Source organism: Dipodascopsis tothii (genome assembly GCF_038497935.1).
Source record: "Dipodascopsis tothii strain CBS 759.85 unplaced genomic scaffold V1510scaffold_21, whole genome shotgun sequence".
Taxonomy (NCBI): domain Eukaryota; kingdom Fungi; phylum Ascomycota; class Lipomycetes; order Lipomycetales; family Lipomycetaceae; genus Neoaidaea; species Neoaidaea tothii.
This window is the reverse complement of record NW_027118005.1, coordinates 1-25,383: the sequence shown is the minus strand read 5'-3', so window position 1 is coordinate 25,383 and position 25,383 is coordinate 1. Positions and strand designations below refer to the sequence as shown.

At 68.6% G+C, this 25,383-nt stretch overlaps 15 protein-coding genes and 2 non-coding genes across 17 annotated transcripts; 9 read left to right on the top strand and 8 right to left on the bottom strand.

The window, feature by feature from the left end:
* Window positions 1-218: 218 nt before the first annotated feature.
* Window positions 219-3,104, top strand: V1510DRAFT_407578 (DUF726-domain-containing protein; the record flags this gene model as incomplete). The annotated part of the gene is made up of 2 exons (XM_066932414.1): window positions 219-437; window positions 771-3,104. The coding sequence occupies 2 exons, from the start codon at window positions 219-221 to the stop codon at window positions 3,102-3,104; spliced, it is 2,553 nt and encodes an 850-aa protein (XP_066788117.1).
* A 30-nt stretch (window positions 3,105-3,134) lies between these two features.
* V1510DRAFT_437013 (armadillo-type protein) lies at window positions 3,135-6,123 on the bottom strand (the record flags this gene model as incomplete). Its single annotated transcript, XM_066935568.1, has 2 exons — window positions 3,135-6,059; window positions 6,091-6,123. The coding sequence occupies 2 exons, from the start codon at window positions 6,121-6,123 to the stop codon at window positions 3,135-3,137; spliced, it is 2,958 nt and encodes a 985-aa protein (XP_066788116.1).
* A 186-nt stretch (window positions 6,124-6,309) lies between these two features.
* On the top strand, window positions 6,310-6,796 carry V1510DRAFT_418957 (uncharacterized protein). The gene has a single exon (XM_066934211.1). The coding sequence runs from the start codon at window positions 6,376-6,378 to the stop codon at window positions 6,712-6,714; it is 339 nt and encodes a 112-aa protein (XP_066788115.1). The 5' UTR covers window positions 6,310-6,375; the 3' UTR covers window positions 6,715-6,796.
* Window positions 6,797-6,849: 53 nt separating this feature from the next.
* On the bottom strand, window positions 6,850-7,464 carry V1510DRAFT_430911 (uncharacterized protein; the record flags this gene model as incomplete). The annotated part of the gene is made up of 2 exons (XM_066935407.1): window positions 7,424-7,464; window positions 6,850-7,285 (listed from the first exon to the last, which is right to left on the bottom strand). The coding sequence occupies exon 2, from the start codon at window positions 7,282-7,284 to the stop codon at window positions 6,850-6,852; it is 435 nt and encodes a 144-aa protein (XP_066788114.1). The 5' UTR covers window position 7,285; window positions 7,424-7,464.
* Window positions 7,465-8,431: 967 nt separating this feature from the next.
* Window positions 8,432-9,438, top strand: V1510DRAFT_418953 (inosine triphosphate pyrophosphatase-like protein). The gene is made up of 4 exons (XM_066934210.1): window positions 8,432-8,465; window positions 8,814-9,030; window positions 9,063-9,094; window positions 9,126-9,438. The coding sequence occupies exons 1-4, from the start codon at window positions 8,438-8,440 to the stop codon at window positions 9,401-9,403; spliced, it is 555 nt and encodes a 184-aa protein (XP_066788113.1). The 5' UTR covers window positions 8,432-8,437; the 3' UTR covers window positions 9,404-9,438.
* Window positions 9,335-10,260, bottom strand: V1510DRAFT_418951 (AAA domain-containing protein). Its single transcript, XM_066934209.1, has 2 exons — window positions 10,159-10,260; window positions 9,335-9,897 (listed from the first exon to the last, which is right to left on the bottom strand). The coding sequence occupies exons 1-2, from the start codon at window positions 10,195-10,197 to the stop codon at window positions 9,415-9,417; spliced, it is 522 nt and encodes a 173-aa protein (XP_066788112.1). The 5' UTR covers window positions 10,198-10,260; the 3' UTR covers window positions 9,335-9,414.
* V1510DRAFT_396177 (Longin-like domain-containing protein) lies at window positions 10,049-10,944 on the top strand. Its single transcript, XM_066931883.1, has 2 exons — window positions 10,049-10,397; window positions 10,430-10,944. The coding sequence occupies exons 1-2, from the start codon at window positions 10,361-10,363 to the stop codon at window positions 10,918-10,920; spliced, it is 528 nt and encodes a 175-aa protein (XP_066788111.1). The 5' UTR covers window positions 10,049-10,360; the 3' UTR covers window positions 10,921-10,944.
* Window positions 10,945-11,166: 222 nt separating this feature from the next.
* On the bottom strand, window positions 11,167-11,749 carry V1510DRAFT_396173 (Dpy-30 motif-domain-containing protein; the record flags this gene model as incomplete). The annotated part of the gene is made up of 2 exons (XM_066931882.1): window positions 11,680-11,749; window positions 11,167-11,573 (listed from the first exon to the last, which is right to left on the bottom strand). The coding sequence occupies exons 1-2, from the start codon at window positions 11,735-11,737 to the stop codon at window positions 11,167-11,169; spliced, it is 465 nt and encodes a 154-aa protein (XP_066788110.1). The 5' UTR covers window positions 11,738-11,749.
* A 68-nt stretch (window positions 11,750-11,817) lies between these two features.
* Window positions 11,818-13,414, top strand: V1510DRAFT_418947 (uncharacterized protein). Its single transcript, XM_066934208.1, has one exon. The coding sequence runs from the start codon at window positions 12,122-12,124 to the stop codon at window positions 13,235-13,237; it is 1,116 nt and encodes a 371-aa protein (XP_066788109.1). The 5' UTR covers window positions 11,818-12,121; the 3' UTR covers window positions 13,238-13,414.
* On the bottom strand, window positions 13,319-14,053 carry V1510DRAFT_380005 (40S ribosomal protein uS15). The gene is made up of 2 exons (XM_066931629.1): window positions 13,941-14,053; window positions 13,319-13,813 (listed from the first exon to the last, which is right to left on the bottom strand). The coding sequence occupies exons 1-2, from the start codon at window positions 13,959-13,961 to the stop codon at window positions 13,379-13,381; spliced, it is 456 nt and encodes a 151-aa protein (XP_066788108.1). The 5' UTR covers window positions 13,962-14,053; the 3' UTR covers window positions 13,319-13,378.
* Window positions 14,054-14,642: 589 nt separating this feature from the next.
* On the top strand, window positions 14,643-15,510 carry V1510DRAFT_418942 (SCP2 sterol-binding domain-containing protein). Its single transcript, XM_066934207.1, has 4 exons — window positions 14,643-14,920; window positions 14,955-15,037; window positions 15,087-15,260; window positions 15,350-15,510. The coding sequence occupies exons 1-4, from the start codon at window positions 14,905-14,907 to the stop codon at window positions 15,464-15,466; spliced, it is 390 nt and encodes a 129-aa protein (XP_066788107.1). The 5' UTR covers window positions 14,643-14,904; the 3' UTR covers window positions 15,467-15,510.
* Window positions 15,511-16,558: 1,048 nt separating this feature from the next.
* V1510DRAFT_418940 (amidase signature domain-containing protein) lies at window positions 16,559-18,290 on the top strand. Its single transcript, XM_066934206.1, has 2 exons — window positions 16,559-16,846; window positions 16,880-18,290. The coding sequence occupies exons 1-2, from the start codon at window positions 16,580-16,582 to the stop codon at window positions 18,251-18,253; spliced, it is 1,641 nt and encodes a 546-aa protein (XP_066788106.1). The 5' UTR covers window positions 16,559-16,579; the 3' UTR covers window positions 18,254-18,290.
* Window positions 18,291-18,737: 447 nt separating this feature from the next.
* V1510DRAFT_t177 lies at window positions 18,738-18,811 on the bottom strand. The gene has a single exon. It is a non-coding gene; the product is annotated as a tRNA-Val (tRNA).
* A 94-nt stretch (window positions 18,812-18,905) lies between these two features.
* On the bottom strand, window positions 18,906-18,979 carry V1510DRAFT_t176. Its single transcript has one exon. It is a non-coding gene; the product is annotated as a tRNA-Val (tRNA).
* Window positions 18,980-19,230: 251 nt separating this feature from the next.
* V1510DRAFT_430902 (WD40-repeat-containing domain protein) lies at window positions 19,231-21,595 on the top strand. Its single transcript, XM_066935406.1, has 3 exons — window positions 19,231-19,485; window positions 19,523-21,533; window positions 21,581-21,595. Exons 1-2 carry the CDS (start codon window positions 19,362-19,364, stop codon window positions 21,106-21,108), a joined length of 1,710 nt encoding a protein of 569 aa, XP_066788105.1. The 5' UTR covers window positions 19,231-19,361; the 3' UTR covers window positions 21,109-21,533; window positions 21,581-21,595.
* A 66-nt stretch (window positions 21,596-21,661) lies between these two features.
* Window positions 21,662-23,776, bottom strand: V1510DRAFT_430901 (uncharacterized protein; the record flags this gene model as incomplete). Its single annotated transcript, XM_066935405.1, has 2 exons — window positions 23,634-23,776; window positions 21,662-23,514 (listed from the first exon to the last, which is right to left on the bottom strand). Exons 1-2 carry the CDS (start codon window positions 23,644-23,646, stop codon window positions 21,662-21,664), a joined length of 1,866 nt encoding a protein of 621 aa, XP_066788104.1. The 5' UTR covers window positions 23,647-23,776.
* On the top strand, window positions 23,765-24,811 carry V1510DRAFT_426548 (Ribokinase-like protein; the record flags this gene model as incomplete). Its single annotated transcript, XM_066935164.1, has 1 exon — window positions 23,765-24,811. The coding sequence occupies one exon, from the start codon at window positions 23,765-23,767 to the stop codon at window positions 24,809-24,811; it is 1,047 nt and encodes a 348-aa protein (XP_066788103.1).
* Between the last annotated feature and the right edge of the window lie 572 nt (window positions 24,812-25,383).

The following is a 25,383-nucleotide window of genomic DNA, read 5'->3' as shown; positions in this document are numbered from 1 at the left end:
CAGCTGCGCTTTCCAGATGTAGCAGCCGGCCTTCCCAACACAGCAAGCGCCCACACCGACAGCGTTAGCACGGGCCTCAGCCCTAGCGGCTCGCCTCTCCTCATCACGGCCGGCGGCGACTGCGCCTGCGCCGCGAAACCGTCGGAAAATCGCTCTCACGACTCCTGCGCTCAGGCTGACCCGTTGCTCAAACCGCAGGCCAGGCCGGGCAGTGCTGAATGACAGAACCGACCCTGGACCGTCACTGGGCGGACGACCCCGCGGAAAACGGCGCCAAGACCGGAACGGCGAACTGGGGCCTGGACGGCCACGACACCACGGCGGGCCTGGACGCGCAGTTTGACGGACTGAGCGTGGCGTCCGAGTGGTCGCGGCAGCTGGACGACGGCACGGACGAGCCGACGGGCGCGGAGGACGATGGCGGCTGGAACGAGCGGGTAGCCGGGCGCGCGAGCGAGGACGCGGACGGGCCGGATCGGCCGGCTGCGGCGGCGGAGACGGCGGCGGGCGCGGCCGCAGACGCGGCGGAGACGGCGGCGGGTGCGGCTATAGACGCCGCGGAGAGCGCCGGCGCTGCTGCGGCCGTGCAGACGGCGGCGGCGACTGCGGCGGCGGCCGCCGAAGACGCTCTCTCGCCCGCGACCGCCGCGGCCGCCGCCGTGGACGCTCTCCCGTCCGCGGCGGCCGTCGCCGACGCCGCGGCGGCCCCCGCACACACCGCCCATGCACACACCGTCCCCGCACACACCGCCGACGACGACGACTGGCAGGAAATGCCCGCCTTCGCCAGCTACGACATGTACGACGACGACGGCAAGCTCGTCGCCCGCGAGGAGATCCCCTCCGAGGACGACGACGAGGAGAACGAGCGGCGCGGCGGCGCCGGCAAGGGCTACACGCGGATCCGCGTGGACGAGGCCGGCGCCGACAGGGCGGCCAAGCTCGACACTGAGACGCGGCATCTCTTCTTCGACAAAAACGCAACCGAGCTCGAGGCGCGCAACCCGTCGCGCAAGATGGAAACGACCAAGGAGATGCTCAACGACACGCAGAAGATCGCGTACGTCGGGCTGTGCAAGCTGGCGATCACCGAGCTGTCCACGCGGCTGGCGCACAAGCGCGGGTCGGACGACATTGGCCGGCAGCTCAGCTTCGCGCAGACGTCGATGGCCATGTGGGGCCACAAGACCATGGGCCGGCTGTACGCGCACATGGACATCAGCGAGGCCGAGCGCGCGATGGTGGAGCGGCTGGCGCAGCACGGCGTCGAGAGCGCGGACCTGGCGCCGGCGCTGATGCAGAACGCGCGCGTGCACAACCCGCTGGCCGGCGACGGCGCGGCCGCGGCCGACGCGCCCCTGCCCGCGTTCTCGGCCGCCAACCGCGCGGACCAGTACGTGCGGCCGCTGGCGGACGTGCACGACGAGTCGATCGACATCGACGTGCGCTGGACGGTGCTGTGCGACCTCTTCCTGGTGCTCGTGTCCGAGTCGGTGTACGACGCGCGGTCGCGGACGCTGCTCGAGCACGTCGGCGCCGCGCTCGCCGTGGACTGGCTCGACATCAGCAAGTTCGAGAAGCGGCTGACGGACGCGCTCGACGTCGACGAGGGCTCGTACCAGATCTGGAAGGAGGACGACCTGGTCGAGGCCCGCCGCAAGCGCTCGCTGCGGAAGAAGTACATGTACATGGGCATGGCCACCGTCGGCGGCGGGCTGATCATCGGGCTGTCGGCCGGGCTGCTCGCGCCGGTGATCGGCGCGGGCGTGGCCGCCGGCCTGACCACGGTCGGCATCGCCGGCACGTCGTCCTTCCTGGCCGGCACCGGCGGCGCGGCCATGGTCACGACCACGGCCGCGGCCGTCGGCGCGCACATGGGCCACCAGGGCATGGGCCGGCGCATGGGCCACGTCCGCACGTTCGAGTTCCGGCCGCTGCACAACGAAAACAAGGTCAACCTGATCGTGACCGTGTCCGGGTGGCTCTCGGGCAAGGAGGACGACGTCCGGCTGCCGTTCTCGACGGTGGACCCCATCATGGGCGACCTGTACTCGCTGCTGTGGGAGCCCGAGATGCTCAAGAGCATGGGCCAGACCATCAACATCCTGGCGTCCGAGGTGCTCACGCAGTCGATCCAGCAGGTCCTCGGCAGCACGATCCTGATCGCGCTCATGGCGTCGCTGCAGCCGGTCATGTACCTGGCCAAGCTGTCGTACCTGGTGGACAACCCGTGGAGCGTGTCGCTCGACCGCGCGTGGGCCGCCGGCAAGATCCTGGCCGACACGCTGATCCACCGCAACCTGGGCATGCGCCCGGTCACGCTCGTCGGCTTCTCGCTGGGCGCGCGCGTCATCTTCTCGTGCCTGCTCGAGCTCGCCAAGATGCGCGCGCACGGCCTGGTCCAGAACGTGTACATCTTCGGCTCGCCCGTGATCCTCAAGCGCGACGAGATGGTGCTGGCGTCGACCATCGTCTCCGGGCGCTTCCTCAACGGCTACTCGCGGCGCGACTGGGTGCTGAGCTACCTGTTCCGGGCCACCGCCGGCGGCCTGGGCCGCATCTGCGGCCTGGCCCCGGTCGAGGACATCGACGGCATCGAGTCCTTCGACTGCACCAACATCGTGTACGGCCACATGGGCTACCGCGAGGCCATGCCGCGCCTGCTCAAGGCCGTCGGCTGGGAGGTCCTGTCCGAGGAGTTCACCGAGATCGAGGACCCGGACCCCGACCGCCACCGCGAGCGCCAGCTCGAGCTGCTGGAGGAGTTCGAGGAGGTCAAGCGCCAGCTCAGCCAGCAGGGCAAGAAGAAGAAGGGGCTGTTTTCGTGGATGCGCCCGAAGAAGAAGGAGTGGTGGGAGATGTACGACGAGGCGGCGGTCACGGCCGAGGCCGAGGCCGCCGCGCGCCTGGCCGCCGGCTCGTGGGCCAGCGGCAGCGCCTCCGTCGCGTGGCCGCCGGCGGGGTCGCCGTCGGGCACGACCGCGTCGACCGCGACCGGCTGGTCGGCGTCGACCGCGACCGGCCTGACGACGCCGTCGGCGTCGAGCCTGGCGCCGTCCGTGTCGAGCCGCCGGGCGTCTGCGTCGAGCGCGGACTCGACCTAGCATTTGCATATATCGCCAGGCGATAATAAACTAGATCCTCAGCGGCGCAAAGCCGGGCCCGGGATGGCCCAGCGCCGGGAGTCCACAGGCGTACGCGGTCTGCAGCCAGACCGCGTCGGCCGAGACCGAGTCGAGCGCGGCACGTAGGTCGCCGTGCGAGCGTAGGTACGGCGCGGACACGTCCAGCACCGCCCCGAAGACGTCCTCGGGCAGCTGCGTGTGGGCGACGACGGCGGCCACGCAGCCCAGCGCGGCCTCCAGCAGCACCGCGCGGCGCGAGAACCGGCCCTCGCGCTCGCGCGGCGGCGACGGGGGGATGTGCCGCCGGATGGCCGGCCACGCGGCCTGCAACCGGCGCGACATGAAGTCCCCGGCCAGCCGGCACAGCTGGCCGATCGTGCGCAGCGCGTTGGCGACCACGAACGCCTCGGCGTCGTCCAGCCGGTCGACGACGTCCGGCCAGATCTCGTTGACGAGCGGCAGAAACGACTTGGGGGACGACGCGAGCACGGGCAGGCCGTCGTTGACCATGTCGAGCAGCCGCTGACGGAGCGTGGGCGACGAATGCGAGAGGTAGTGCTGCGTGACCGCGGTGATCTTGCGGACGATCATGTAGGACGCCTCGGGGACGGGCGAGTCCCAGGGCTCGGCCGGCGGCTTGGCGGACGCGGCGTCCGGGCCGGGCTCGGCGCCGTCGGGCTCGGGCTCGTCCGCACGGTCGCCGGCCTCGTCGATCTTCTCGGCCCCGTCCCCGGGCAGCTCGCCGAACTGGCGCGTGAGCGCCTCCACCAGCGCCTCCCGCGTCCACACGCCCGCCCGCGCCGCCCGCGGCCGGTCCTCGATCGCCAGCCGGCCGGCCGAGTACTCGAGCGCGGTCTCCTCGACCAGCGCCTTGAGCACGCCGAAGAACGACTCGGCCAGCTCGGCGTAGCCGTGGAAGCTGTCGAGGATCACAAACACGGACGCGACCACGTCGTCCATGTACGGGATCGCGCGCGAGCCCGCCAGCTTGATCACGGCCGCCAGGATCCGCGGCGTCCGCGGCGAGATGTCCAGGCTGCCGAGCTTGAGCGAGACCGAGTCCACGATGTAGTCCACGTTGTCGACCAGAAACGGCCGCAGGTCCGTGTAGCCCACGGCCCGGGCCATGTTGACGAGGGCCACGATCGCGTGGCGGCGCAGCACCGGCGACGCGGCGCCGCCGGCCACGTTCAGGACCGGGTACAGCACGTCCATCAGCACGATCTCGTAGTCCTTGCCCATGAGCTCGGCCGCCAGCGACATGCCCTCGAGCGCCAGCAGCGCCAGCGCCGTGTCAGCCTCGGACGCGGCGTCGTCGTCGTTGACGACCTCGACCAGGCCCGCGCTGAGCTCGCCGAGGACCTCGACGGCCTGGACGGCCGCCAGCGAGCTGTCGACGCTGTGCACGAGCTGCGTGTGCTCGTGCAGACCGCGGACGAGGTGCAGCGACAGCCAGAGCGATGTTGCGCGCTGCGCGACGGCCACCTGCGTGTCGGCCGCCCGCTGGACGTGCTCGTCCACGAGGCCAGGGCCCATGGCCGAGCTGCCGCAGAGCCGGACCAGGCGCTCGAGCGCGCCGGCTGTGGTCGCCGGCAGGCCGCCGACGAGGCCAACGTGGGGGAACGGCTGGGGGCCGCCGCCGGGCACGAGCGCCATCTCGGGCGCGGCCAGCGTCGGCCCGGCGTCGTCCACGAGCCCGGACCCGCCGCCGATCTCGAGCGCGCCGGCGAGACTGGCCGACACGGCGTCCTCGAGCGCGCCCAGCTCGACGCCCCACGCCATCAGCAGCTGCAGCCCGACGCGCACGTTGCCGATGAGCCGGTCGCGCACGCTGCTGTCGTGGACGTTGAGCGCCCGCTGGAGCGTGCCCAGCCAGTCGTAAACGAGCTCTTTGAGCGTGTCCTGGACGGCCGCCGACCGGCCGAGCTTCTCGAGCGGCCGGGCGGCCTCGGCGACGGCCACGTCCGAGTCGTGCGACAGATACACGAGCGTCTCGACCAGGATCGCCCGGCAATTGTCCAGGCTGGCCGAGCAGCCCGCGAGAACGCGCACCAGGCTCTGGGCCAGAGCGACACGGACCTGCGGCCGGGCGTGCGTGCGCAGACGCACGACCGGATCCAGCGACACCTTGAGCTGGCCCTTGGTGGCACTGCACCACGCGGGCGTGCGCGGGCCCGGCCGCGGTTCGGCCGATTCCGTCTGATCGACCGGCGCAACGTCCTCGTCGGCCATGACGACCGCCACGACGCCGCCGAAGAGCGCCAGCGCGGCCACAAGCACACGGAACCCACGCTCGGCAAACTGCGGCGACATGATCTTGTTGAGCGTCGAGATCGCGCCCGGAAAAAAAGTCGCCAAAACGTCGCCGTCTCGCAGCACACGGAGCAGCAGCGTGTCCAGTGCGGCCAGCGCGGCCAGCTGACACTCGTGCGCGACCGCGTCCTGCGCGTCCCGCAGCAGGCTGCTGATCGAGTGGCCCAGGGCCGGGATCGCGTCGGCGGCCATGGCCGCCGTCCGCAGCGGCTCCGAGTCCTCTGCGGCCACGAACAGCGCGTGCAGCGCGCCAGCGCCAGCCGCGCGCGTCTCCTCAGACGTCTGGGCGGTCGCGGCTGGCCCCGGCGGGCCGTACGTCAGGAAATTGACCAGCATCAGCAGCTGTCGAAAGAGCTCGGCTGGCAGCGCGGCCGCCCAGCACTGGGCGACCAGCGCAGCCACGATCCGCAGCACGAGCTCCTTCTGGCGGTCGGACAGGTCGCGGGCCCGCCGCAGCAGGTGCGACAGCGGAAAGAACACATAGTCTCCGAGGCCTGGGGTGCCGTCGACGCCGTCGAGCGCGCGTGTGAGCTGCTCGAGACGGGCGGTAACGTCACGGTCGCGGGCGAGATCGCCCGATCCAAGCACGGCCTGCGAGAGCGGCACGCACACGGCCTTGAGCTGGCGTCAGCGGGCCCGCGCGCGCACTTACCGCCTGGAAGGCCTGTCCGCGGTCGAGGGCCATGGTGGACGGAGGCGGCGCTTGGTAGAATTTACCCTGCGCGATGTTACCCGGCGCGCCTCGCTACCCGGCCGTGACCCGTTACCGGTGACCCGCGCGCGCGGCCAATCACCGGCCCCTAATTTGGCTGAGGCCGCGCCGCACATCTCGGCCGCCGCGCGACGCTTGTGCCCGGCGAAAGCTTTTCACGCCCGGCGCCGTCCGTCCGCTACGCCCTCACCAGCGATCAATCGCCATCCGGAACCGCGCGGCACCATGTACATCAGAGCCGCTACGCGCACGCGGCTGCGCACGTCCGTCTTCTCGACCACGTTCCTCATCGCCGTGCTGACCGTGGCCGCGCCGCAGTTCCTGCCGTGCCCGGCCGGACGCAACCCTGTCGGCGCCGAGGTCAAGGCGTCGAGCCCGCCGTTGAGCACGCAGACCGTCGACACCATTGCCGCGGACGACCGCGTGCAGAACGCGCCCGTGGTCGACCGCCGCGCCGGCCGGCTGCTGCTGTCGCGGGCGTTTGCCGCCCACGTCGCCGCCGTCCGCGACGCATCCGTCGACTGGACGGACGTCAAGGTCGTCGTCATGCCCGCGCGCAAGTAGCGCTGGTCGTTTGCATTGGTCTGCGCGGCAGACACGGCGGGAGCGCCATGTACAATAGGCATAAAAAATCGTCATATAGCTATCTACAAGGCCGAGGCCTGGGCCGGGCCAATGGCCCGCCATGCGCCGCGCCGCTCACCCGAGCGTGCGCATCACGTTCTTGCTGGCCGACCGCCGGCCGTCGAACCGCTGCTTGACGCGGCCGCTGCCCTTGCGCCGCTCGCCGTCGTCCTCGGACCGGCGCGCCGGCGCGCTCTTAACCTTGAACGTGATTTCGCCCTCGCCGGACGCGTGCCGCGATATGATAGTGTTTTCGGCCTCCTCGGCCTGCTCGGCCTCGTCTTCGGCCAGCCGGACGAGGAGGTCGCCGAACGACCGTGCAGCGCCATCCGAGCCGGCCGCACTGGCGGGCTCACTCTTGCGCGCGCGCGCGGCCGTGGCCCGCCGCCGCGCCAGCAGCACCTCGGCCGCGCTTGGCGGCTTGCCGATCGCCACCTGCCGGACCGACAGCGGCTTGCGCGAGCCCTTGGCCGGCTTGCTGTTGCTCTTTTTGCCGGATTTCTTTGCCATTCTGCGGTCAGCGGATCCGCTACTGGGGGGGCGCGCCACGCAGCCAGACCGTGGCCGAGGGTGCCCAGACGCCGTAGCCGTCGTATGGGCCCCTCTGCCGACTGCCGGCTGCCCTGCGTGGTCGCTGAGGCGTGCTTACCTGCGTGGAGACTGACGTCGGTGCAGTGGCCGGCGAAAAAATTTCTAGGCAGAATCAGGGGGCGTGGCTCCCAGACAAGCTAATGCGTTGCCTGATCCAGCCGCGCCGCACGGCCGTCACCGGTCACGGGCTACGACACAGCGACGGCACGGGCGTCTGGCACGGGCGTGCGACCGTGGACCATACGGCGGCCGGCCAGACCGTGGCCGGTGGCCGGCGCCACCAGCGCCGCGGTCGCGGCGGTCTACGTCTACAGCGCAACACCTGCGCAGGTCTCTGTTAGCACGCCCAGTCGCTCGTACATACCGCAGGCCTGGGCCTGGCCCCGTCCGGGGAGCGCCGACGCCAACGGGTATCTGGCGGCGACGCGGGGTATCTGCTGGCTGGGGTATCGCAAGCTGATTAGGGTATCTGGCGGCGACACTGGCGTGTCAGTGCCGCCACCGGGGTATCACGACCGCCGGTACCAGTCTTGGCACCGGCGGCAGCGACTGTAATTGCCGTGCCTGGGCCTTTATAGGCGTGGCCAAAGCTTTGTGTTGGTGGTCTGAATTTCAACCGATCTAGTTGGGCCGGATCGAAATTTGCCCGGCCCAGGTGCCTGGGCCGATATGCTCGGCTAGGACGTCGCACGTGTGCAATGGGCCCTGGCTCGGCTGGCGCCGGCAGGCGCCGGCGGAGAAGCCGGTGGAGGCTCATGAGCCGCACGAGCCGCACGAGCCGCACGAACTGCATGAGCCGCACGAACTGCATACGCCACGCGAACTTCTGCAGCCACAGCCAAGCCACCGCCGCACGGCGGCTTTGGCGCCACGCGCTCAGCAGCGCGGCCGCGTAGGCCTGCTGCTCGGTGCCAGCCGGAGACCGGCTAATCTGCGAACCGGGTGGCCATTACTGTCATGCTGTCTGTCAGCCGTTCTTGCGTCTTTGACTCATGTTTGTCAGGACGCTAGACGCGTCTGTGTAGATAAGAAGTCCCACCGTCGACAATTTTTTCTATACACTGATCTCATAATGTCCAAGGCTATCACTTTCGTCACTGGTGAGTAGACTTGGCGGCGGGCCAGAGCAGCAGTAGGCTCCGGCAAGGACTCCTACGATGTTACAGGCCGGGTCTCGCCTGCACCAGGCAATTGTGTCGAGAAATCGGCGGGTTTGTCGACGGCTGCTTGATACACGCAGATTGACCGGGCGGCCGCCCACGACCGACCCACGGTCGGGCGACGGCCAGACCCGGTCCTGGCGGCTCGGCGGCCCGACCCGCGGTCGCTAGCGACCTGCCGGAGCTGGCCAGCCGCGTCTGCAGCTCTCCAGAGTCCTTGTTCGGCCCCGACTGTCGCACGCCTCTTTCGCCGCTCAAGCACCCTCCGGCCACGAGTACTGACCCCAGGCAACGCCAACAAGCTCAAGGAGGTCCAGGCCATCATGGCTGACTCCCCCCGCCCCCTCACGTCGCAGAAGATCGATCTGGAGGAGGTCCAGGGCACGATTCTCGAGATCGCCGAGGTCAAGTGCCGTGAGGCCGCCAAGGTCGTCGACGGCCCCGTCCTGGTCGAGGACACGGCGCTGTCGTTCACGGCCTACAAGGGTCTGCCCGGCCCGTACATGTAAGTGGCGCCGCGGGTGCGCTGACCGGCAGCAAGTGGTTCATGGAGGCCGTCGGCCACGAGGGTAAGTCGACGTCCGCGCGCGCTGACGCCAGGCCTCAACAACATGCTGGCCAACTACGAGGACAAGTCGGCGCAGGCGATCTGCACGTTCGCGTTCTGCGAGGGCCCCGGCCACGACGTCAAGATCTTCCAGGGCATCCAGCCCGGCCAGATCGTGCCCGCCCGCGGCCCCGTCGGCTTCGGCTGGGACCCCTGCTTCCTGCCAGAGGGCTACTCCGAGACCTACGCCGAGATGGACAAGGCGCTCAAGAACACAATCAGCCACCGGTACCAGGCGCTGATGAAGCTGAAGGCGTTTTTGACCCAGTAAATATGTACATTTCAAGCGTTGTCTTTCCGCCACTGCTCGGCCCACGCGGCAATGCGCTCGCAGTTGCTGTCGACGTCGGCGTCCGTGTCGCTCGTGAGCTCGATGAGCACCTCAGGCTCGTACGCGTCCTTGGCGTCCTGCAGGATCACGTCCATGATCTCGGCGTCCATGTTGTCCTCGAACTTCTTGTCGCTGTAGCCGCGCTTCTTGAGCCGGTCGTAGAGCCGGTTGGTGGCCGTGCGCAGCACGACGACCAGGTCGATCACGTCTTCGGGGAAGACGTCGCAGACGTGCCAGTCGATCACGACGCCGCCCTTTTTGAGCCGCGGCTCGAGCAGATCGACAAGCTTGTCCTCGTCGACCATGGTGCTTTGCCGCTCCTCGTCGAAGCCGTCCTCGAGCTTGTGCTCCTTGACGAAGTCGTTGATCGCGATGATCTCCATGTCGGGGAGCAGCTTGGCGAGCGCTGTGCAGTGCGTAGACTTGCCGGTGCCCTGGACGTTAGATCTGGCCGGAGAGCAATGGAGAGGCTCGGGCGGAGATGGACGAGACTGGATCAGAATGGCGACGGCCACAAAGGTCGCCCAGGCTGCTGCGGGCGCCGCCATCGCGTTTGCCGGCCGCGGGCGAGCCACGGCCGCCATCGGCCGCTGATGGCTCTGTCCAGGCCACACCCGATCCGCCCTTTCTCGGCGTTTCCCGCGTCTCTGCCGCTCTCAGGCCTCCCCCGAGGCCTCTCCCCCTTGTAAACTCACCGGCGTGCCCGTAATTACGATGTTCGGATGCGTTCTCATCGCGGCGTGGTCGTTCTGTGGTCGCTGAAAATTTCGGCGTCGATCGTGATGCGTCGGGCTCCCACTATCGCGCCCACACTACACACTCGGCCCAGCGACCGCATCGCAGTATTCGCGGCATCCAGGCCGTGCGCACCCACGCACCCCCCTTCCCAGCGCGGCCATGACGATCTACAGCTTCTGGATCTTTGACCGGCATTGTACGTGCGCGCGCGACCGATTCTGACCGCAGGCGAGTGCATCTACCACCAGGATTTTAAGCGGCCCGGACGGCGGCTGCGGCCTGGCACGAGCGGCAGCACCGGCGCGGCCAGCGCGACCAGCGGCAGCACCGGCGGCCCCGCCCGCACGCCCCAGGATGTGCCACTGTCGGTGTCGGACGACGCCAAGCTGATATTTGGCGCCATCTTCTCGATCCGCAACATGACAACCAAGCTCTCCGGCCAGAAGGAGTCGTTCTTCTCGTATCGGACGTCAAAGTACAAGCTGCACTACTTCGAGACCCAGACCAGCCTGAAGTTTGTGATGATCACGGACGTGACCGTGGATGGGCCGACCGTGGTTCGCCCAATTCTGGAGCAGATCTACGCGGGGCTGTACGTGGAGTACGTCGTCAAGAACCCGCTGTGCCCGGTCGAGCACGGCCAGGGCAACGGCGTGGGCAACGAGCTGTTTGTGATGGGCCTGGAACGGTTTCTGCGACCGCTGGCCATATTTGAATAGATACATGCATGGTACAGGAGCGAGGCTGGTGTGGCTGGGGCGCGCTGCACGCGGTGCGGCTGCAGCCCAGCGGGCGGGCGGACGATCCAGCGCGGTGGGACGGGGGCGCGGTCCGGAGCGGGCGGCCGCCAGCGCGCCGCAGGGCGCGCGGCTGACAAGCGCGGAGCCGCATCGCGTGCGGCGCGTCCGCTCGCGTCGCGGCCCGGCCATCCGCACGCGCGCATCTCCCGCCGGACCGCTCGCCGCTCACCCGCCGCGGCTCTGCGCTATCAGGTACTGCCCCAGCACCTCCAGCGGGTTTTCCGGGCGCTCACGCGCCAGCATGCGCATGCCCTCCAGTAGCACCGGCGTCACCTGCTCGTTCAGGTACCGCCGGGTGGGCGCGCCGCCGCGCACGGGCCGCGGCGGCGCGTCCACGCCGTCGTCGGCCACGCCGCGCTTGCCCTTGACACGCATGTCCTCCTCGGACTCGGTCTCGTTCGGATCGACTTCTTCATCGTCGTCGCCCTCGCCGTCGGACTCGTCGTCGTCCGCGGCGGCGTCGTCCCCCGACGGCGTCGATGCCCGGCTGACTGTAGCCTGGTCAGTCTGGGGCCAGCCGGCGCCCGCGCCGGTGGCTGGGGCGTCGGTGCCGGCCATCTCTATATCGCGATCTGGTTTGTCAGCCGCGCTCGCGCCAGCCAGCGTAGCCATCGGCCCGCGCAGTCACGCCCAGGGGCGGCCGCGCGGCCATTGCAGCGCTGCCGCACACATGCGTACCGCCTGCCGGCCTGGCCGTATCCATCGATGGTGTATCGTCTGTCGAGGGCGGCGGCATCGAGCGCGTTCGGGTGGGCGAGTGCCGGGTAACTCACCACCACAAATTTGCGTTTTGCGCGATCACCAACGGCGGAGGAGGCTAGAACGACGTGATAGCAAGCGAATCGACGCGATTGTGCCGCAGACCATCGCATTCAGGCGACAGACTCGTTCAGCGGACCGGCAGAAGGCAGATACCAGTGGCAGCCTGCAGCAGGAGCAAGATTGAGGCGTGTGGCAGCAGCGCAAGCAGCCAGCAGACCACTGCCAGAGAGACTAGGCCGCAGCAGATCAGGCGGGCGGTCGAGCAGGCGATCAAGGCGCACATCGAGCGCAACGCGAATAGGAGCAAGACGCGCAGAGCGCACGGCGCAGCCAGCGCACGAGACAGACGTGCCGCGCGATGGCGATGAAACGCACATACAACTACAGCGGCGGCTACGCCCCGCCATACCAGCAGGCGCCGGCGCCGTACAACGGGTACGGGGTGCCCCCGGGACCGCAGCCGGGCAGCAAGGCCCAGGGCTACTACACAACATACGCATCGCGACTGCGGGTGGCGGAGACGTCGCTGCTGATCTCGCAGGGCCTGGGCGCGATCCCCAACCTGGCGTCGCCGTCGCTGACGGGCACCCGGTCGTCGCGGCGGGTGCTGTCGGCGATCAAGTACACACAGTCGTCGTCTGAGGAGGAGGACTCGTCTGAAGACGACGATGAGGAGGGGGGCACAGCCGAGGGCACAGGCTCGGCGGGCGCGATCCAGCACAAGCCAAAGCGCGTGTTCCCGCTGCCGCTGCCGTCGTACTCCGAGAAGGACCTCGCCGCGGCCGCGGAGCAGCCGACGGTGCTGATTCCGATCCGGCTGAACCTCGAGCTGTCGGGCTCGTATCGGCTGACAGACTTTTTCCTTTGGAATCTGTCAGAGCAGCTCATCACGCCGGAGCACTTTGCGACGGTGATGTGCACCGACCTGGACATTCCTAGCCAGGTGTACGTGTCGCAGATCGCGCACTCGATTCGCACGCAGCTGGAAGAGTACGCGCCGGTGGCGACGCTCGAGCTGCCGGCCGAAGCGGGTGGCATTCACGTCATTGTGCCGCTGAGCGTGCATCTGGCGCGGCACCTCTACCAGGACAAGTTTGAATGGGACCTGGGCTCGACGCTGACGCCCGAGAGCTTCGGCAAGACGATTGTGCAGGACCTGGGTCTGTCGGGCGAGTTCTATCCGGCGATCGTACACGCCATCTACGAGGTGCTCATGCGGCTCAAGAAGGAGGTTGTCGAGGGCCAGGGCTCGCTCGAGGTCGACAACGATGCCGCGTATGGCGCGGAGGCCGGATGGCGCGTCGACCAGGAGGGCCTGGGTGCCGAGTGGGGCCCGCTGCTGGAGGAGCTCACCGCAGAGGAGATCGAGCGGCGCGAGGTCGAGCGCGAGCGCAACATCCGCCGCCTGCGCCGCGAGACCGCCAAGTTTGGCGACGACACCAAGAAACGGCGGCGGAAACAGTCCATGTACTAAGCCGGCCCGGCTCTACTGTATCTTAGTCAATACGCGTTCATCTACGACTCGACGGCCGCGCACGGCCGTGCGGCATCTGCTTTAACAATGTAACTTTTCATAAATTCACTATATAATTGTTGTTGTACATTATAATGAAATTTACGCGACCAGGGCCGAAGCGGTCGAGGACTCGTACTTCCAGACGGCAGGGAGGACACCGACGGTCTTGTAGTATCTAGCCAGACGGTGGATTCTCGACTCGATCAGAATCAGACGGAACTTCGAGTCCTTGTCCTTGCGGTTGCGCTCGAGGTGCTTGCGGACGGCGACAGCCTTCTTGATGAGCTGGTACAGGTCCTCGGGGATCTCGGGGGCAAGGCCGTTCGACTTGAGGATTCTGAGGATCTTGTTACCGGTGACGACCTTGACCTGGGCAACACCGTGCGAGTCACGGAGGACAATACCGATCTGCGAGGGCGAGAGACCCTTGCGAGCGTTCTTGACAATCTGCTCAACGACGGCCTCCTTGGTCATCTTGAACCACGCCGGGGGGTGGCGCGAGTAGGGCGTCGCGGACGACGAGATTCCCTTTCCCTATACGCTGTTAGCACTGTGCATAGGCCCTCGTGGGGGGACTGCGACTGGACGCGACGACCGCCGGCAACGAGGCCGGCGTGTTGCTGATGTCTGCCGGCCGCTCCTCCGCTCGAATTCGACTTACTTTGCTGTGCATACGACCCATCTTGAAATGCTGATGTTGATACTATAGAATTCTGACGATGGAAAAAAAGAGTGTAGAGGTGCAGAAGTAATTGTATAAACCAACGACAAAAAAGCGTCGATGAAAATTTGGCGCTTTGGCGCGGCGAGCCACAAAAATGTGGCTGATTAGTAGGGTTTATGCTGGGAGTCGGGACTGCGCAGCCACACCACACTAGGGTTTAAAGTGCACTCCCAAAAAAGCAGTCACATCAGCCGCGCCATTTCCCGCCTGCGCGGCCTGCTTGACGTCTCACGACCGCCGCCGCGCCAGCGGCTATATAAACCACGCCAATCTGGCACGTAAATAATTAATGCTGGCCCGACTTTGTTGGCTGTCCAGCAGCCCGCAGGCACGCAGACGTGTGCCTGCCTCGACCTCAATGGTAAGCACCTGGCACTATTCAGAGAGAGGACGATTACTGTGATGATTTTTAAATGTTTAAATTTTTTTTATCTGGCATCTCTAATGCTAGATCGGACGAGAGTCCGATCGATGATTTCAAGTTCGCTTGACGGCGCGTCTGATACAGTCCTCTCTGGCCAACACTCTTTTTGTGTTTCGGTTTAGGGATCATGGCTAACAACGACAGCATTTGGGCGCGGGGTATTGGCATGTGGGCCATGCGGTTGCATAGAATAATACATTTGCATTTATGCTGACTTGTTGTCTGAGTCGTAGTTGTAGTCAGGCAGATTCCAGCGCGGCAAACTCTGTGTGCTCGGTACAGAGTGCCCGCCGGCGCTGTCATATGCTTGTGGGGTACGACCGTAGAGGTGGGAAAACGTGGTATCTTGTACCTCGGGCGATCGTGATTCGCGTGCACATGACGTCCCCACACTCGCTGGGATCGCCGGCTTAAGACTCGATATAAATCACAGCGGGCGTACGAGCGACAGCACTCGACGAAGCATCACCTACGGCCATGTCTCTCAAGAACGGTAAGACGGCGGCACGGCAGAGCTGACCGGCCAGACAAGTTTCCATCGTCCGAGGCGTTTGACGCCCTCAAGGCGGCGCTGGCGGACGCCAACACAAAGAAGGACCTGATCAAGAAGGTGGGCAGGCTCAGGCGCCAGACGCGCGAGCACACGCTGACACAGCCAGGGCGGCGCCATCTTCGCATTCACGCTCACGAACGGCGAGGGCGCCAGCGAGTCGTGGTGGGCGGACCTTAAGTCGGCCGGCGAGGTCGGCAAAGGCCCGTCACCCGAGGGCAAGAAGGCCGACATCACGCTCACGCTGAGCGAGGAGAACTTTGGCAAGCTCCTGGCCGGCAAGGTAGGCATGGCGCGCGCCCAGGGCGGGGGGCGAAGGGCGAGGGCCGAGGGGCCAGCTCTCTAAAGGACACGGCGCGCTAACGATCCCAGGCCAACGCGCAGAAGCTGTTTATGGGCGGCAAGCTCAAGGTCAAGGGCGATGTGATGAAGGCGGCCAAGGCCGAGGCCGTTCTCAAGGCGGCCGCGCCCAAGAAGGCCAAGCTGTGAGCGCTGGCGCTGCCAGCGTGTCCTGAATACACTCTTGCCCGATAGCCGTAACCGTTTGCGAGGGCGCCGGACGTGCTCCGGCGCGTTCCGACCACGTAGGCCACGCCAGCGTCTGACGGGAGCCCTAGAGCGCGATAGAAAGATCAGACGACGTCGGGGCCGGCGCCACGACCTGCCACGGTGACCCCGGTGGCTGCCCGTCGGCTGTCGGTGGCTGCCCGTGGCGGCCGCCATGCCGCCGCCGCCGGCGTGCACGGCCGCACGGGTGGCTGGGCCGGACCCGGTCCCCGGCTGGCGGACCCGCGCTGCCCACGGCGGGCGGGCCCGGCCGCGGCGGCTGCAGGTCCGCTGCAGGTCCCTCCCAGTCCGGCCGAGTCACCGCACTGCTCGCTGCGGGCGTGGCCCGACCCGGCGGGGCTGAGTCCGACACGTGACTGTGATACTGCCCGGCGCTAGCTTATCGGCACCGGAACCTTATCCCAATCGGGAGTTCCGGTCGCTAACCGGCGCGGCACGTCGAGCGCGAACAAACGGCGGGCGCCGCCCCCAGCGGCCGCCGGGCGGGCGGACGCCGCGTCGGGCGTGCAGGCGCGGGGCGCCGGCGTCGCGCGCTGCAGCCGTGTCCGCTGCGGGTCACGGGGCGCAGGTCTCGCCGGCCCCGGGCGTGCATCGATGAGTCTCTGTCAGTGCAGGCCTTATCGCGGCAGGCGGCCGCCCAATTGGCCCGGCAGACTCACGCCAGCGTGCTCGGGCCCCGGGCGGCCGGGGCAGGACGTGCCGGCGGCAGCGACACGCGGTCGCCAGCTCCGGCGGAGGCAACTAGCGGGGTCAGCGGGCACGCCTAGGCGCGTATCTCGTATGCTGTAACCCCATAGGGACATGGAGCGGTATCTAGACGGCCACTGAGTCCGGCATAACCCGTTTCGGCGGTAGATAGAATAGCCCCGATATGGGTCCTCCACTATCAGTGCGGGCAGGCCGGCCTGGAAGGTGCGGCGAGGTCGATTGGTGGACTCAAAGGGTTATCGGACCCGGGCGCCCGCCGACAGCCGGGCGCATATATAGCCGCAGCCGCCGCCGTCGGGGCCAGCATCCCCATCTCGAACTATCGCCATGGCCTCCACTCTTGAAACCCTTGTTGCGACCGCGTGCAAGATCCGCGACGACTCGTGCGCGAAGGTCCAGCCGCCGCTGCCGGAGCTGCCCGACCCGCTGCCGCTGAACGTGCGCGGCATTGCGGACCAGGTCCTGACGCCGGCCGAGATTGCGATCACCACGACCGAGCCGCTCGACCTGATCGAGAAGCTCGCCAAGGGCGAGTACACCGCGGTCGAGGTCACCAAGGCGTACCTGCGCCGCGCGGCCCTGGCCCAGAAGCTGGTACGTGTCTGCGCCGGATCGTGCTAACGACAGCTCAACTGTCTGACCGAGCTGCTGTGGGACCAGGCCATTGAGCGTGCCGAGGCTCTCGACAAGATCTTTGCCGAGACCGGCAAGCCCATCGGCCCGTTCCACGGCCTGCCCATCTCGGCCAAGGAGCACATCTCGATCAAGGGCCTGCGCTGCAACGCCGCGTTCGTTGCCTGGGTCAACGACGTCGCCGAGGAGGACGCCCACATCGTCGAGACCATGCAGAACATGGGCGGCATCATTTTCTGCCGCTCGACCCAGCCCCAGACGATCATGCACATCGAGTCCGACACGGTCATCTACGGCACCACGTACAACTCGTACAACACCAACCTGACCGCGGGCGGCTCGACCGGTGGTGAGGGCGCCCTGCTCGGCTTCAACGCGACCCCGCTCGGTCTCGGAACCGACATCGGCGGCTCGATCCGTGTGCCGGCCGCGTTCAACGGCCGGTACGGTCTGCGCCCGACCGCGCAGCGCGTGCCGTTCCGTGGACTGAAGATGCCCATGGCCGGCGCCGACTCGATCTTCGGCACCATCGGCCCGCTGTCGCAGTCGCGCCGCATGCTGGCGTACTTCATGAAGCACGTCATCGGCTCGGAGCCGTGGCACTCGGAGAACGGTCTGCTGCCCGTGCCGTGGCGCGAGAACGTCCTCAAGCCCGGCAAGCTCAAGATCGCCGTGCTGTGGTCGGACGAGGTCGTCAAGCCGGCGCCGCCGATCTACCGTGCGATGAACATTGTCGTCGAGGCCCTGAAGAAGGGTGTCCCCGGCTACGACATTGAGCTCGTGCCCTGGAAGGCCATGCGCCAGGACTACGCCTGGGACCTGACCTCGGCTCTGTACTTCACCGACGGCGGTGAGGAGGAGGTCGAGACCATGGCCTCGGTCGGCGAGGAGATCCTGCCGCTGACCAAGTGGATCATGACCGAGAACCCGGCCGTGAAGAAGCACGACATCCACTCGCTGTGGAAGCTCCACTGCGAGCGTGACGCGTACCGTGGCGAGTACAACAAGTACTGGCAGTCGTCGGGCGCCGAGGACGGCCACCCGGTCGACGCCATTCTGTGCCCGGTCGCCATCGGACCCGCCTGTCTGCACGGCACCGCCCGCTACTGGGCCTACACTGCCCAGTGGAACCTGATCGACTCGCCCGGCGTTGTGTTCCCGGTGACGTCGGTCGACGTCGAGCTCGACAAGAAGGAGGAGGGCTACACCCCGGTGAACGAGCAGGACAAGTTCTTCTACGACCTGTACGAGCCGGAGAAGTACCGCGACGCGCCGATCAACCTGCAGCTGGTTGGCCGTCGCTTCTACGACGACAAGCTCCTCGAGATCCTGAAGGTTGTCGAGAACGCTCTTGGCCGCGACTCGTAAATGTAATTTAGGACACGAATATACGATGTATCAATTAGCGAGCGGAGTGCATGGACGTGCATGGACGTGCGTAGGACTGCATGCAGCCGCCGGTGTGCATATTGCCGCGGCCTGCAGAGAGAACGCGGCATTTGAAACGCTGCGCCACGTGCGATAGCACATGCGCCACTGCGCCACAGAGCGTTATCGATAGGCTGTGGTCTGCCGGCGCGGGTGGGCCTGTCGAATTGCGCGGTGGGCCTGTCGAGATTGCGCGGCCGATCTGCAGAGTGCAGCAGTAGGACGTGCGCGTGATGCGCGGTTTACGGTGGACGGGGCTCTGCCCGCGTTACGGACGAGCGGCGGCGGTGGACGGGCGACTGGGAAAAATAGACAATTCGACCCACGATCGAGCTATGGAGCCCCGACCAACTGGCCATTGAGCCGTGCTACCCAATGGCCGATGGCTGCCAAAAGCAGTGGCCAGGCGCGTGGGTCAAAAAAGTGAATCGACCCAGGATCGAACTGGGGACGTTCTGCGTGTGAAGCAGATGCCATAACCGACTAGACCATCGATCCGCTTGTGGAAGACTAGCGCTGGTTGCATGTTTTGGGGACACAAGGCGGGCATACGTTTAGGCAAAAGGCGGCCAAACCCTTTGCCGCAAAAAAATGATTCGACCCAGGATCGAACTGGGGACGTTCTGCGTGTTAAGCAGATGCCATGACCAACTAGACCATCGAACCACAACTGAAAACAGAAGCACGGTTGGCGCAAACGAGTCCAATCCGGATGCTGGGGCCAGCCTCTACGGGCCCGCCAGAGCTTGTTGCGGCCCAATCTTCCGCCAGCAGTTCCGTCCAGGCGGACCCTGCGGCAGCTGGCGGTCAGGGGCCGCATGTGCTGCGCGCGTTGGGACACGCCTGTTCGTGTCGGCTGCGTTGGGAGAAAATCACGGGATCTCGAGCATTGGGATCTCGAAAATTTTTTTTGCGTCCAGCAGATCAACCGTCATCTCAGCTCGCCCGGCCACCTCACAAGCAGGCACCGCACAAAGCAGGCACCGCATAGCAGGCACAGGCTAGCACAGCATAGAACCAACAGCGGAGTGCATAGAGGGCCGCCAAGATGGTGCTCAAGTCGACCCCCGGGTCCAACCATGCCGTGTACCAGATCTCGGGCACAAACACATCGCGATCGCTGCCCGACTGGCTGGCCCGTCGGCGGAAGCGTGCGCTCAAGAACGACGCTGGTAAGTGGGCTTCCCGGCGAGGGCGTGCTGACGGCAGAATACACGTCGCGGATCGAGCTGATCCAGGACTTTGAGTTCTCGGAGGCGTCCAACAAGATCAAGCTGAGCCGGGACGGCGAGTACGCCATGGCCACGGGCACGTACAAGCCGCAGATCCACGTGTACGACTTCACAGAGATGTCGCTCAAGTTTGCGCGCCACACCGACACCGAGAACGTGGACTTTGTGCTGTTGTCGGACGACTGGACCAAGAGCGCGCACCTGCAGAACGACCGGTCGATCGAGCTGCACGCGCAGGGCGGCATTCACACACGGTCGCGGATCCCCAAGTTTGGCCGCGCGCTGGCGTACCACTTCCCGTCGTGCGACCTGTACGTGGCGGCGTCGGGCCCGCAGATCTACCGGCTGAACCTGGACCAGGGCCGGTTTCTGAACCCGATGGACCTGTACGCGGACCAGCCGGACGCGGCCGTGCAGGGGTGCAACGCGCTGGACATCAACCCGCGGCACGGCCTGCTCGCGTTTGGCCTGGACGGCTGCACCGGCCCCGAGGAGACGGGCACGGTCGAGTTCTGGGACCCGCGGGCGCGCGCGCGGGTGGCGCAGCTGGGCATCGGCGGCTGCGGCGCCGGCGGCGTGACCGCCGTGTCGTACCGCGCCGACGGGCTGTCGGTGGCGGTGGGCACGAGCGCCGGCCAGACGCTGCTGTACGATCTGCGGAGCCCGGAGCCGCTGCTGCGCAAGGAGCAGGGCTACGGCTTCCCGGTGCACAGCGTGAGGTGGATCGAGGGCGCCGGCGGCGTCGGCGACGACGTCAAGGTGCTGTCGGCGGACAAGCGCATCGCCAAGATCTGGGACCGCACGGACGGCACGCCGTACACGTCGATCGAGCCGTCGGTGGACATCAACGACGTGGCGCACGTGCCCGGCACAGGCATGTTCTTCCTGGCCAACGAGGGCATGCCCATGCACACGTACTTTGTGCCGTCGCTGGGCCCGGCGCCGGCGTGGTGCCGGTTCATCGAGAACGTGACCGAGGAGCTCGAGGAGGCGCCGATCGCGAGCGTCTACGACAACTACAAGTTCGTCACCCGCAAGGAGCTGGCGGCGCTCGGGCTGGGCCACCTCATTGGCACGAACGTCGTGCGCAGCTACATGCACGGCTTCTTCATCGACATCCGGCTGTACGAGCAGGCCAAGCTCATCAGCAACCCGTTCGCGTACGAGGAGCACCGCGAGCGCGAGGTGCGCAAGAAGATCGAAAAGGCCCGCGAGAGCCGCATCCGCACGGCCGGCGTGCGCGACCTCGGCCTCAAGGTCAAGGTCAACCGCGCGCTGGCCGAGAAGCTGTCCAAGACGATGGACAAGCGGGTGCCGCGGCGCAAGGCCGAGGCGGCGGAGGCCGCGGCGGAGGCCGAGGCCGCGGCCGAGGCCGACCCGGCCGCGCCGACGCCGCGCGCGGCCGCCGCTGCCGACGCCGCGCTCGACCGTTTCGCGTCCGCGTTCGAGGACCCCGAGTTCGAGGTCGACGAGAACGCGTTCGAGTTCCAGCAGCTCAACCCGACCAAGGCGTCGCGGCGCGTGGTCGAGTCTGACGACGAGTGGGAGCTGGACGACGAGTAGTCGCGTGTATATAGGAAGCATACAGCATGGTGACGCAGGTGCGAGTGCCCGACCTGTGCCGGCGGCTCTGGCGCATAATCATATAGCCGCCTGCCGGCCAGACCAGAGCGTGCTGGCCGCCGCAGGCATGTAGCCGTAGAGCATCTGACAGAGGCCGTTGCGGGCGAGCCTCCGGCGGCGACTCCGTCGAGGGTGGCTGCCCTTCGGGCAGGCATATAGCCGCATGGCATATAGCCGCCACGCGGGCGAGCCTCCGGCGGCGACTCCGTCGAGGGTAGCTGCCCTTCGGGCAGGGCATCGCCGCATGCGATATAGCCGCCGCGTTGCGGGTGAGCCTCCGGCGGCGACTCCGTCGAGGGTGGCTGCCCTTCGGGCAGGCATACAGCCGCAGGGCATATAGCCGCCTGCCGCAGGCAGCACCCTCGACGGAGTCGCCGCCGGAGGCTCGTCCGTCGAGGGTGGCTGTCCTTCGGGCAGGCATATAGCCGCCGCCGGAGGCTCGCCGCAGCGCGGCGGGTAAACGGCAGGCCGGCGCGGCTAAACGTATAGCCGCTCAGCACACGCGCGGGAGCGCGACCGCGGCGCCCGTGTCGCGGCCGCGGAAGCCGTCGCGGTAGGCCAGGCGCGCGCGCCACAGGCTGCCGCCCAGCAGGAGCCACAGCAGGGTGGCCAGCCAGCACAGGCAGTCCCAGGCCGCGCGCGCGCCGACCGGGGCCGGGTCGAACGGGCGCGGCAGAAACACGAGCTCGTCGCGGCGGACGGCGCCGGCCGCGTCGCGGTCGCGCACCCAGGCCCACACGCCCGCCGGAAACGCGTCAAACGGGTTGCGGACGCCCAGGTCGCGGCGGGCCACCTTGCGGCGGTTGACGTAGACGGCGTCCACGGTCTTGCGGCGCATGTTCCAGACCACGGCGCGGTTGGAGCCCGTGGCGACGAGCCAGTCGCCGTCGCGCGAGAGCGCCAGCGCGTTGTAGACCTGCGGGAAGCCGCGCGGTGCCGGCAGCGTGTAGACGGGGTGGCGGCACGGCACCATGCCGGCGCCGGCGCCGGCGGGGACCATGGCTGCGGGCTTGGCGGCGGCGTGGTCGAAGACGTGCACGTGGCCGCCCGGGCCGCCCGAGACGAGGTGGGTGTCGGTGAAGACAAAGTTGTGGTGCGCGGCGGACGAGAACGGCGCGAGCGCCGCCGGCGAGAGCGCGTCGAAGGCCAGGACCTGCAGCGTCTGGCCCGACGCCGCCGAGAGGATCCGGAAGCTGGTGGACGAGACCGAGTGCACGGACGCGATCGGGTACCAGTGCACCAGCGCGGCGACCTTGGTGCTGGTGGCCACGAAGCTCTGGACGACCGGAAACAGCTCGCGCGGCCGCGACGGCACCGCCCAGTCCGCGGCCAGGTTCACCGTCCACGCCAGCCGCGACCGTCCGGCGCCGCCGGCCGCGTCGTAGCAGCGCAGCCGCGCGGGGCTGTCGGCCGGGTGCGACCAGAAAAAGACCATGGTCGGCGCGTAGAGGAGCACGAGCCGCGATCCGGCCGCCGACGCCCGGTCGGGCAGCGCCGGCGCCGGCGCGGCCGCCGGCGCCCGCCCGGACGCCAGCGGGAACCGCCAGACGGCGGCCGCGCCGGCCACCGTGTACTGCGTCGCCGTCACGCCGCCCGCGCCGACCTCGAGCACGATGTCCGCGGCCGCGCCGTCGTCCGCGACGCCGCCCTTGGCCGCGTACACCGCCGCGCCGGGCCGCGTCCCCGACAGCACGCGCCCGGCCACCTCGCCGCCGGCGCCGACGGCCACCAGCGCCTCGCCGCCGTCGTCCGCGGCCAGCGGCGCCGCCGCGTAGGCGGCCCCGGCCCGGCCCTCGGCCGCCACCACCAGCTCGAACGAGCGCCGCACGCCGCGCGGCGCCGGCACGCCCTCGCGCGCCCGCACCACCCGCGGCGGCGGCAGCTTGCCCTGCCCGCGCGGCGGCCGCGACAGCCGCGCGGCGGCCGCGACCGCGCCGCGCCACGTGCGGCGCGCGCCCGTCCCGCCGCACACCACCGCGTCCAGCCGGCCCGGCAGCCCCAGCCGCGCGGCCAGCGGCCGGTACACGGCGCCGTCGTGCTCCGTCGCGCGCAGCACCGTCCGGAACGCGCGGCAGACCCCGGCCAGCGTGTCTGCCGCCGCCAGAAACGCGCCGGGCTCGGCCGGCAGCGCCAGCACCACGATCCGCGTCAGGATCTCGGCCGGCAGGTCCGCCGGCGACCGCGGCGCGGCCCGCGGCCCGCTGCTGCCCGCCGCCGCGTCGCCCGGCCGCGCTGGCGATGTGGCCGTCGCGATTGCTGATCCAGTCGCCGTCGACGCCGCCGGCCTTGCCGCCGGCGCCGCCGACGCCCGCCCTCCCGCACGCTTCCACAGACCGGTCACGGTGGCTGCCGTCAGCGCGCTCGCCAAGCACTTACGAGCGAGAATCCAGGGCCGAGCCGGCTCGGCCAGGGTGTGATGTTTGGTAGCCTGAAGGCGTGAAGTAGCGAGGAGCAATTTGCAGCACCGCGATTTTCCATGGACCCAGACCTCGCGACGCCGCCGCCGGGGCCTGCGCACGCGGCAGACGCGCCCGGCGGGGGGCCGGCGGCCGTGGCGGCCGCGGCCGGGCCGGCCGCGGCCGCAGGCCCCGCCGAGATGCTGTTCACGACGCTCGGCATGTTTATCATCGACCGCATCGAGTACCGCGACGGGTCCGTCGTCGACGACATCGTCGGCGGCGCCGGCACGTTTGCGCTGTACGGCGCACGCACGTTTGCCGGCGGCGAGCTCGCCGGCCGCGTGGGCTGGATCGTCGACGCCGGCCACGACTTCCCGCCGGACCTGCGGCGACAGCTGGACGCGCTGGGCTCGGCCATGCTCTTCCGCGTCGACAGCGGGCGCAAAACCACCCGCGGGTGGAACGGCTACGGCGAGCACGAGCTGCGGCTCTTCCGGTACCTGACGCCCAAGCGGCAGCTCGTGGCGGCCGACGTCGTCGGCACGCCGCTGGGCGCCGCCCGGGCCGTGCACCTGGTCTGCTCGGCCGCGCGCGCCCGCGAGCTGGCGCTCGAGCTGCGCCGCACGCGGCCGTCGTCGGCCGCCCAGCTCATCGTCTGGGAGCCCGTGCCCGCGCTGTGCACGCCGGCCGAGCTGACGGCGACGCTGGAGGTGCTGGAGCTGGTGGACGTGCTGTCGCCCAACGCGCAGGAGATGGCCGGCCTGTTCGGGCTCGACGAGCCGCTGGTCGAGGGGCCGGACGCGGACGCGGCCGAGGCCGTCCTCGAGGCCCTGGCCGACCGCGCGCTGCCCTCGTTCGGCCGCGGCCGGCTGGCGGCCGTCATCGTGCGCTGCGGCGCCCGCGGCTGCCTCGTCTCGAGCGCGGCCGGCCACCGCTGGCTGCCGTCGTACCACCTGGTCGCGGCCGCGGCCGCGGGGCCCGCGGGCCCGGTCGTCGACACCACCGGCGCCGGCAACACCTTCATGGGCGGCCTGGCCGTGGGCCTGGCCCGCCACGGCCCGGCCGCGCTGCTGCTGGCGGCCGTCTACGGGCTCGTCGCGGCGTCCCTGGCGGTCGAGCAGCTGGGGCCGCCGGCGCTGGCCTACACCGACGCCGGCGAGACCTGGAACGGCGCGCCGGTGGCTGCCCGCCTGGACGCCTACCTGGCGCACACGGGCCTGCCCGGCCCCGACACTTTCAATTAAGTTTACCCGACGCGACGCGCACCGCCACACCACCCGGGCCAGACCCGCGCGGCTATATGCGGCTATATGCTCCGCGTGGCTGCCTGCCGCAGGCAGCACCCCGACGGAGTCGCCGCCGGAGGCTCGTGGCACGGGCGAGCCTCCGGCGGCGACTCCGTCGAGGGTGGCTGCCCTTCGGGCAGGCGTGTGCGGGGAGCACCCTCGACCGAGTCGCCGCCGGAGGCTGCCCGAGCTAGCCGCAGAGCCAGCCCAGACTCGGGCCTGCGCGTGTATAACCGCATGTAGCCGCCGCCGACGTGGCGCATAGCCGCCGCGCGTGACGCGCGCGGACGCGTCTGTCAGGACCGCTGGCAGCCACCCAGCGGCTATATGCCTGTGGCGGCGCATTCTCGGGAGTGCGGCGTGCCTCCGGCGGCGACTCCGTCGAGGGTGCTGCCTGCGGCAGGCGGCTATATGCGCTACACGCCTGCCCGAAGGGCAGCCACCCTCGACGGAGTCGCCGCCGGAGGCTCGTTGCACGATCGGGCGAGCACCGGGCTGACCTCCAGTCGCAGAAGGGGAGCGCGTGTGCG

Excerpts from the sequence above, each read along its gene's own strand:
- V1510DRAFT_418957 (XM_066934211.1), top strand. The coding sequence starts at position 6,376 with ATGTACATCAGAGCCGCTACGCGCACGCGGCTGCGCACGTCCGTCTTC.
- V1510DRAFT_418953 (XM_066934210.1), top strand. The coding sequence starts at position 8,438 with ATGTCCAAGGCTATCACTTTCGTCACTG. Across the intron at positions 8,466-8,813 it reads GGCTATCACTTTCGTCACTG|GCAACGCCAACAAGCTCAAG; the intron begins GTGAGTAGACTT and ends TACTGACCCCAG. Across the intron at positions 9,095-9,125 it reads GGAGGCCGTCGGCCACGAGG|GCCTCAACAACATGCTGGCC; the intron begins GTAAGTCGACGT and ends CGCTGACGCCAG.
- V1510DRAFT_418951 (XM_066934209.1), bottom strand. The coding sequence starts at position 10,197 with ATGAGAACGCATCCGAACATCGTAATTACGGGCACGCCG. Across the intron at positions 9,898-10,158 it reads TCGTAATTACGGGCACGCCG|GGCACCGGCAAGTCTACGCA; the intron begins GTGAGTTTACAA and ends TCTAACGTCCAG.
- V1510DRAFT_396177 (XM_066931883.1), top strand. The coding sequence starts at position 10,361 with ATGACGATCTACAGCTTCTGGATCTTTGACCGGCATT. Across the intron at positions 10,398-10,429 it reads CTGGATCTTTGACCGGCATT|GCGAGTGCATCTACCACCAG; the intron begins GTACGTGCGCGC and ends TTCTGACCGCAG.
- V1510DRAFT_418947 (XM_066934208.1), top strand. The coding sequence starts at position 12,122 with ATGGCGATGAAACGCACATACAACTACAGCGGCGGCTACGCCCCGCCA.
- V1510DRAFT_380005 (XM_066931629.1), bottom strand. The coding sequence starts at position 13,961 with ATGGGTCGTATGCACAGCAAA. Across the intron at positions 13,814-13,940 it reads TGGGTCGTATGCACAGCAAA|GGAAAGGGAATCTCGTCGTC; the intron begins GTAAGTCGAATT and ends AACAGCGTATAG.
- V1510DRAFT_418942 (XM_066934207.1), top strand. Across the intron at positions 15,038-15,086 it reads AGAAGGACCTGATCAAGAAG|GGCGGCGCCATCTTCGCATT; the intron begins GTGGGCAGGCTC and ends TGACACAGCCAG. Across the intron at positions 15,261-15,349 it reads GCAAGCTCCTGGCCGGCAAG|GCCAACGCGCAGAAGCTGTT; the intron begins GTAGGCATGGCG and ends TAACGATCCCAG.
- V1510DRAFT_418940 (XM_066934206.1), top strand. The coding sequence starts at position 16,580 with ATGGCCTCCACTCTTGAAACCCTTGTTGCGACCGCGTGCAAGATCCGC. Across the intron at positions 16,847-16,879 it reads CGGCCCTGGCCCAGAAGCTG|CTCAACTGTCTGACCGAGCT; the intron begins GTACGTGTCTGC and ends TGCTAACGACAG.
- V1510DRAFT_430902 (XM_066935406.1), top strand. The coding sequence starts at position 19,362 with ATGGTGCTCAAGTCGACCCCCGGGTCCAACCATGCCGTGTACCAGATC. Across the intron at positions 19,486-19,522 it reads TGCGCTCAAGAACGACGCTG|AATACACGTCGCGGATCGAG; the intron begins GTAAGTGGGCTT and ends TGCTGACGGCAG.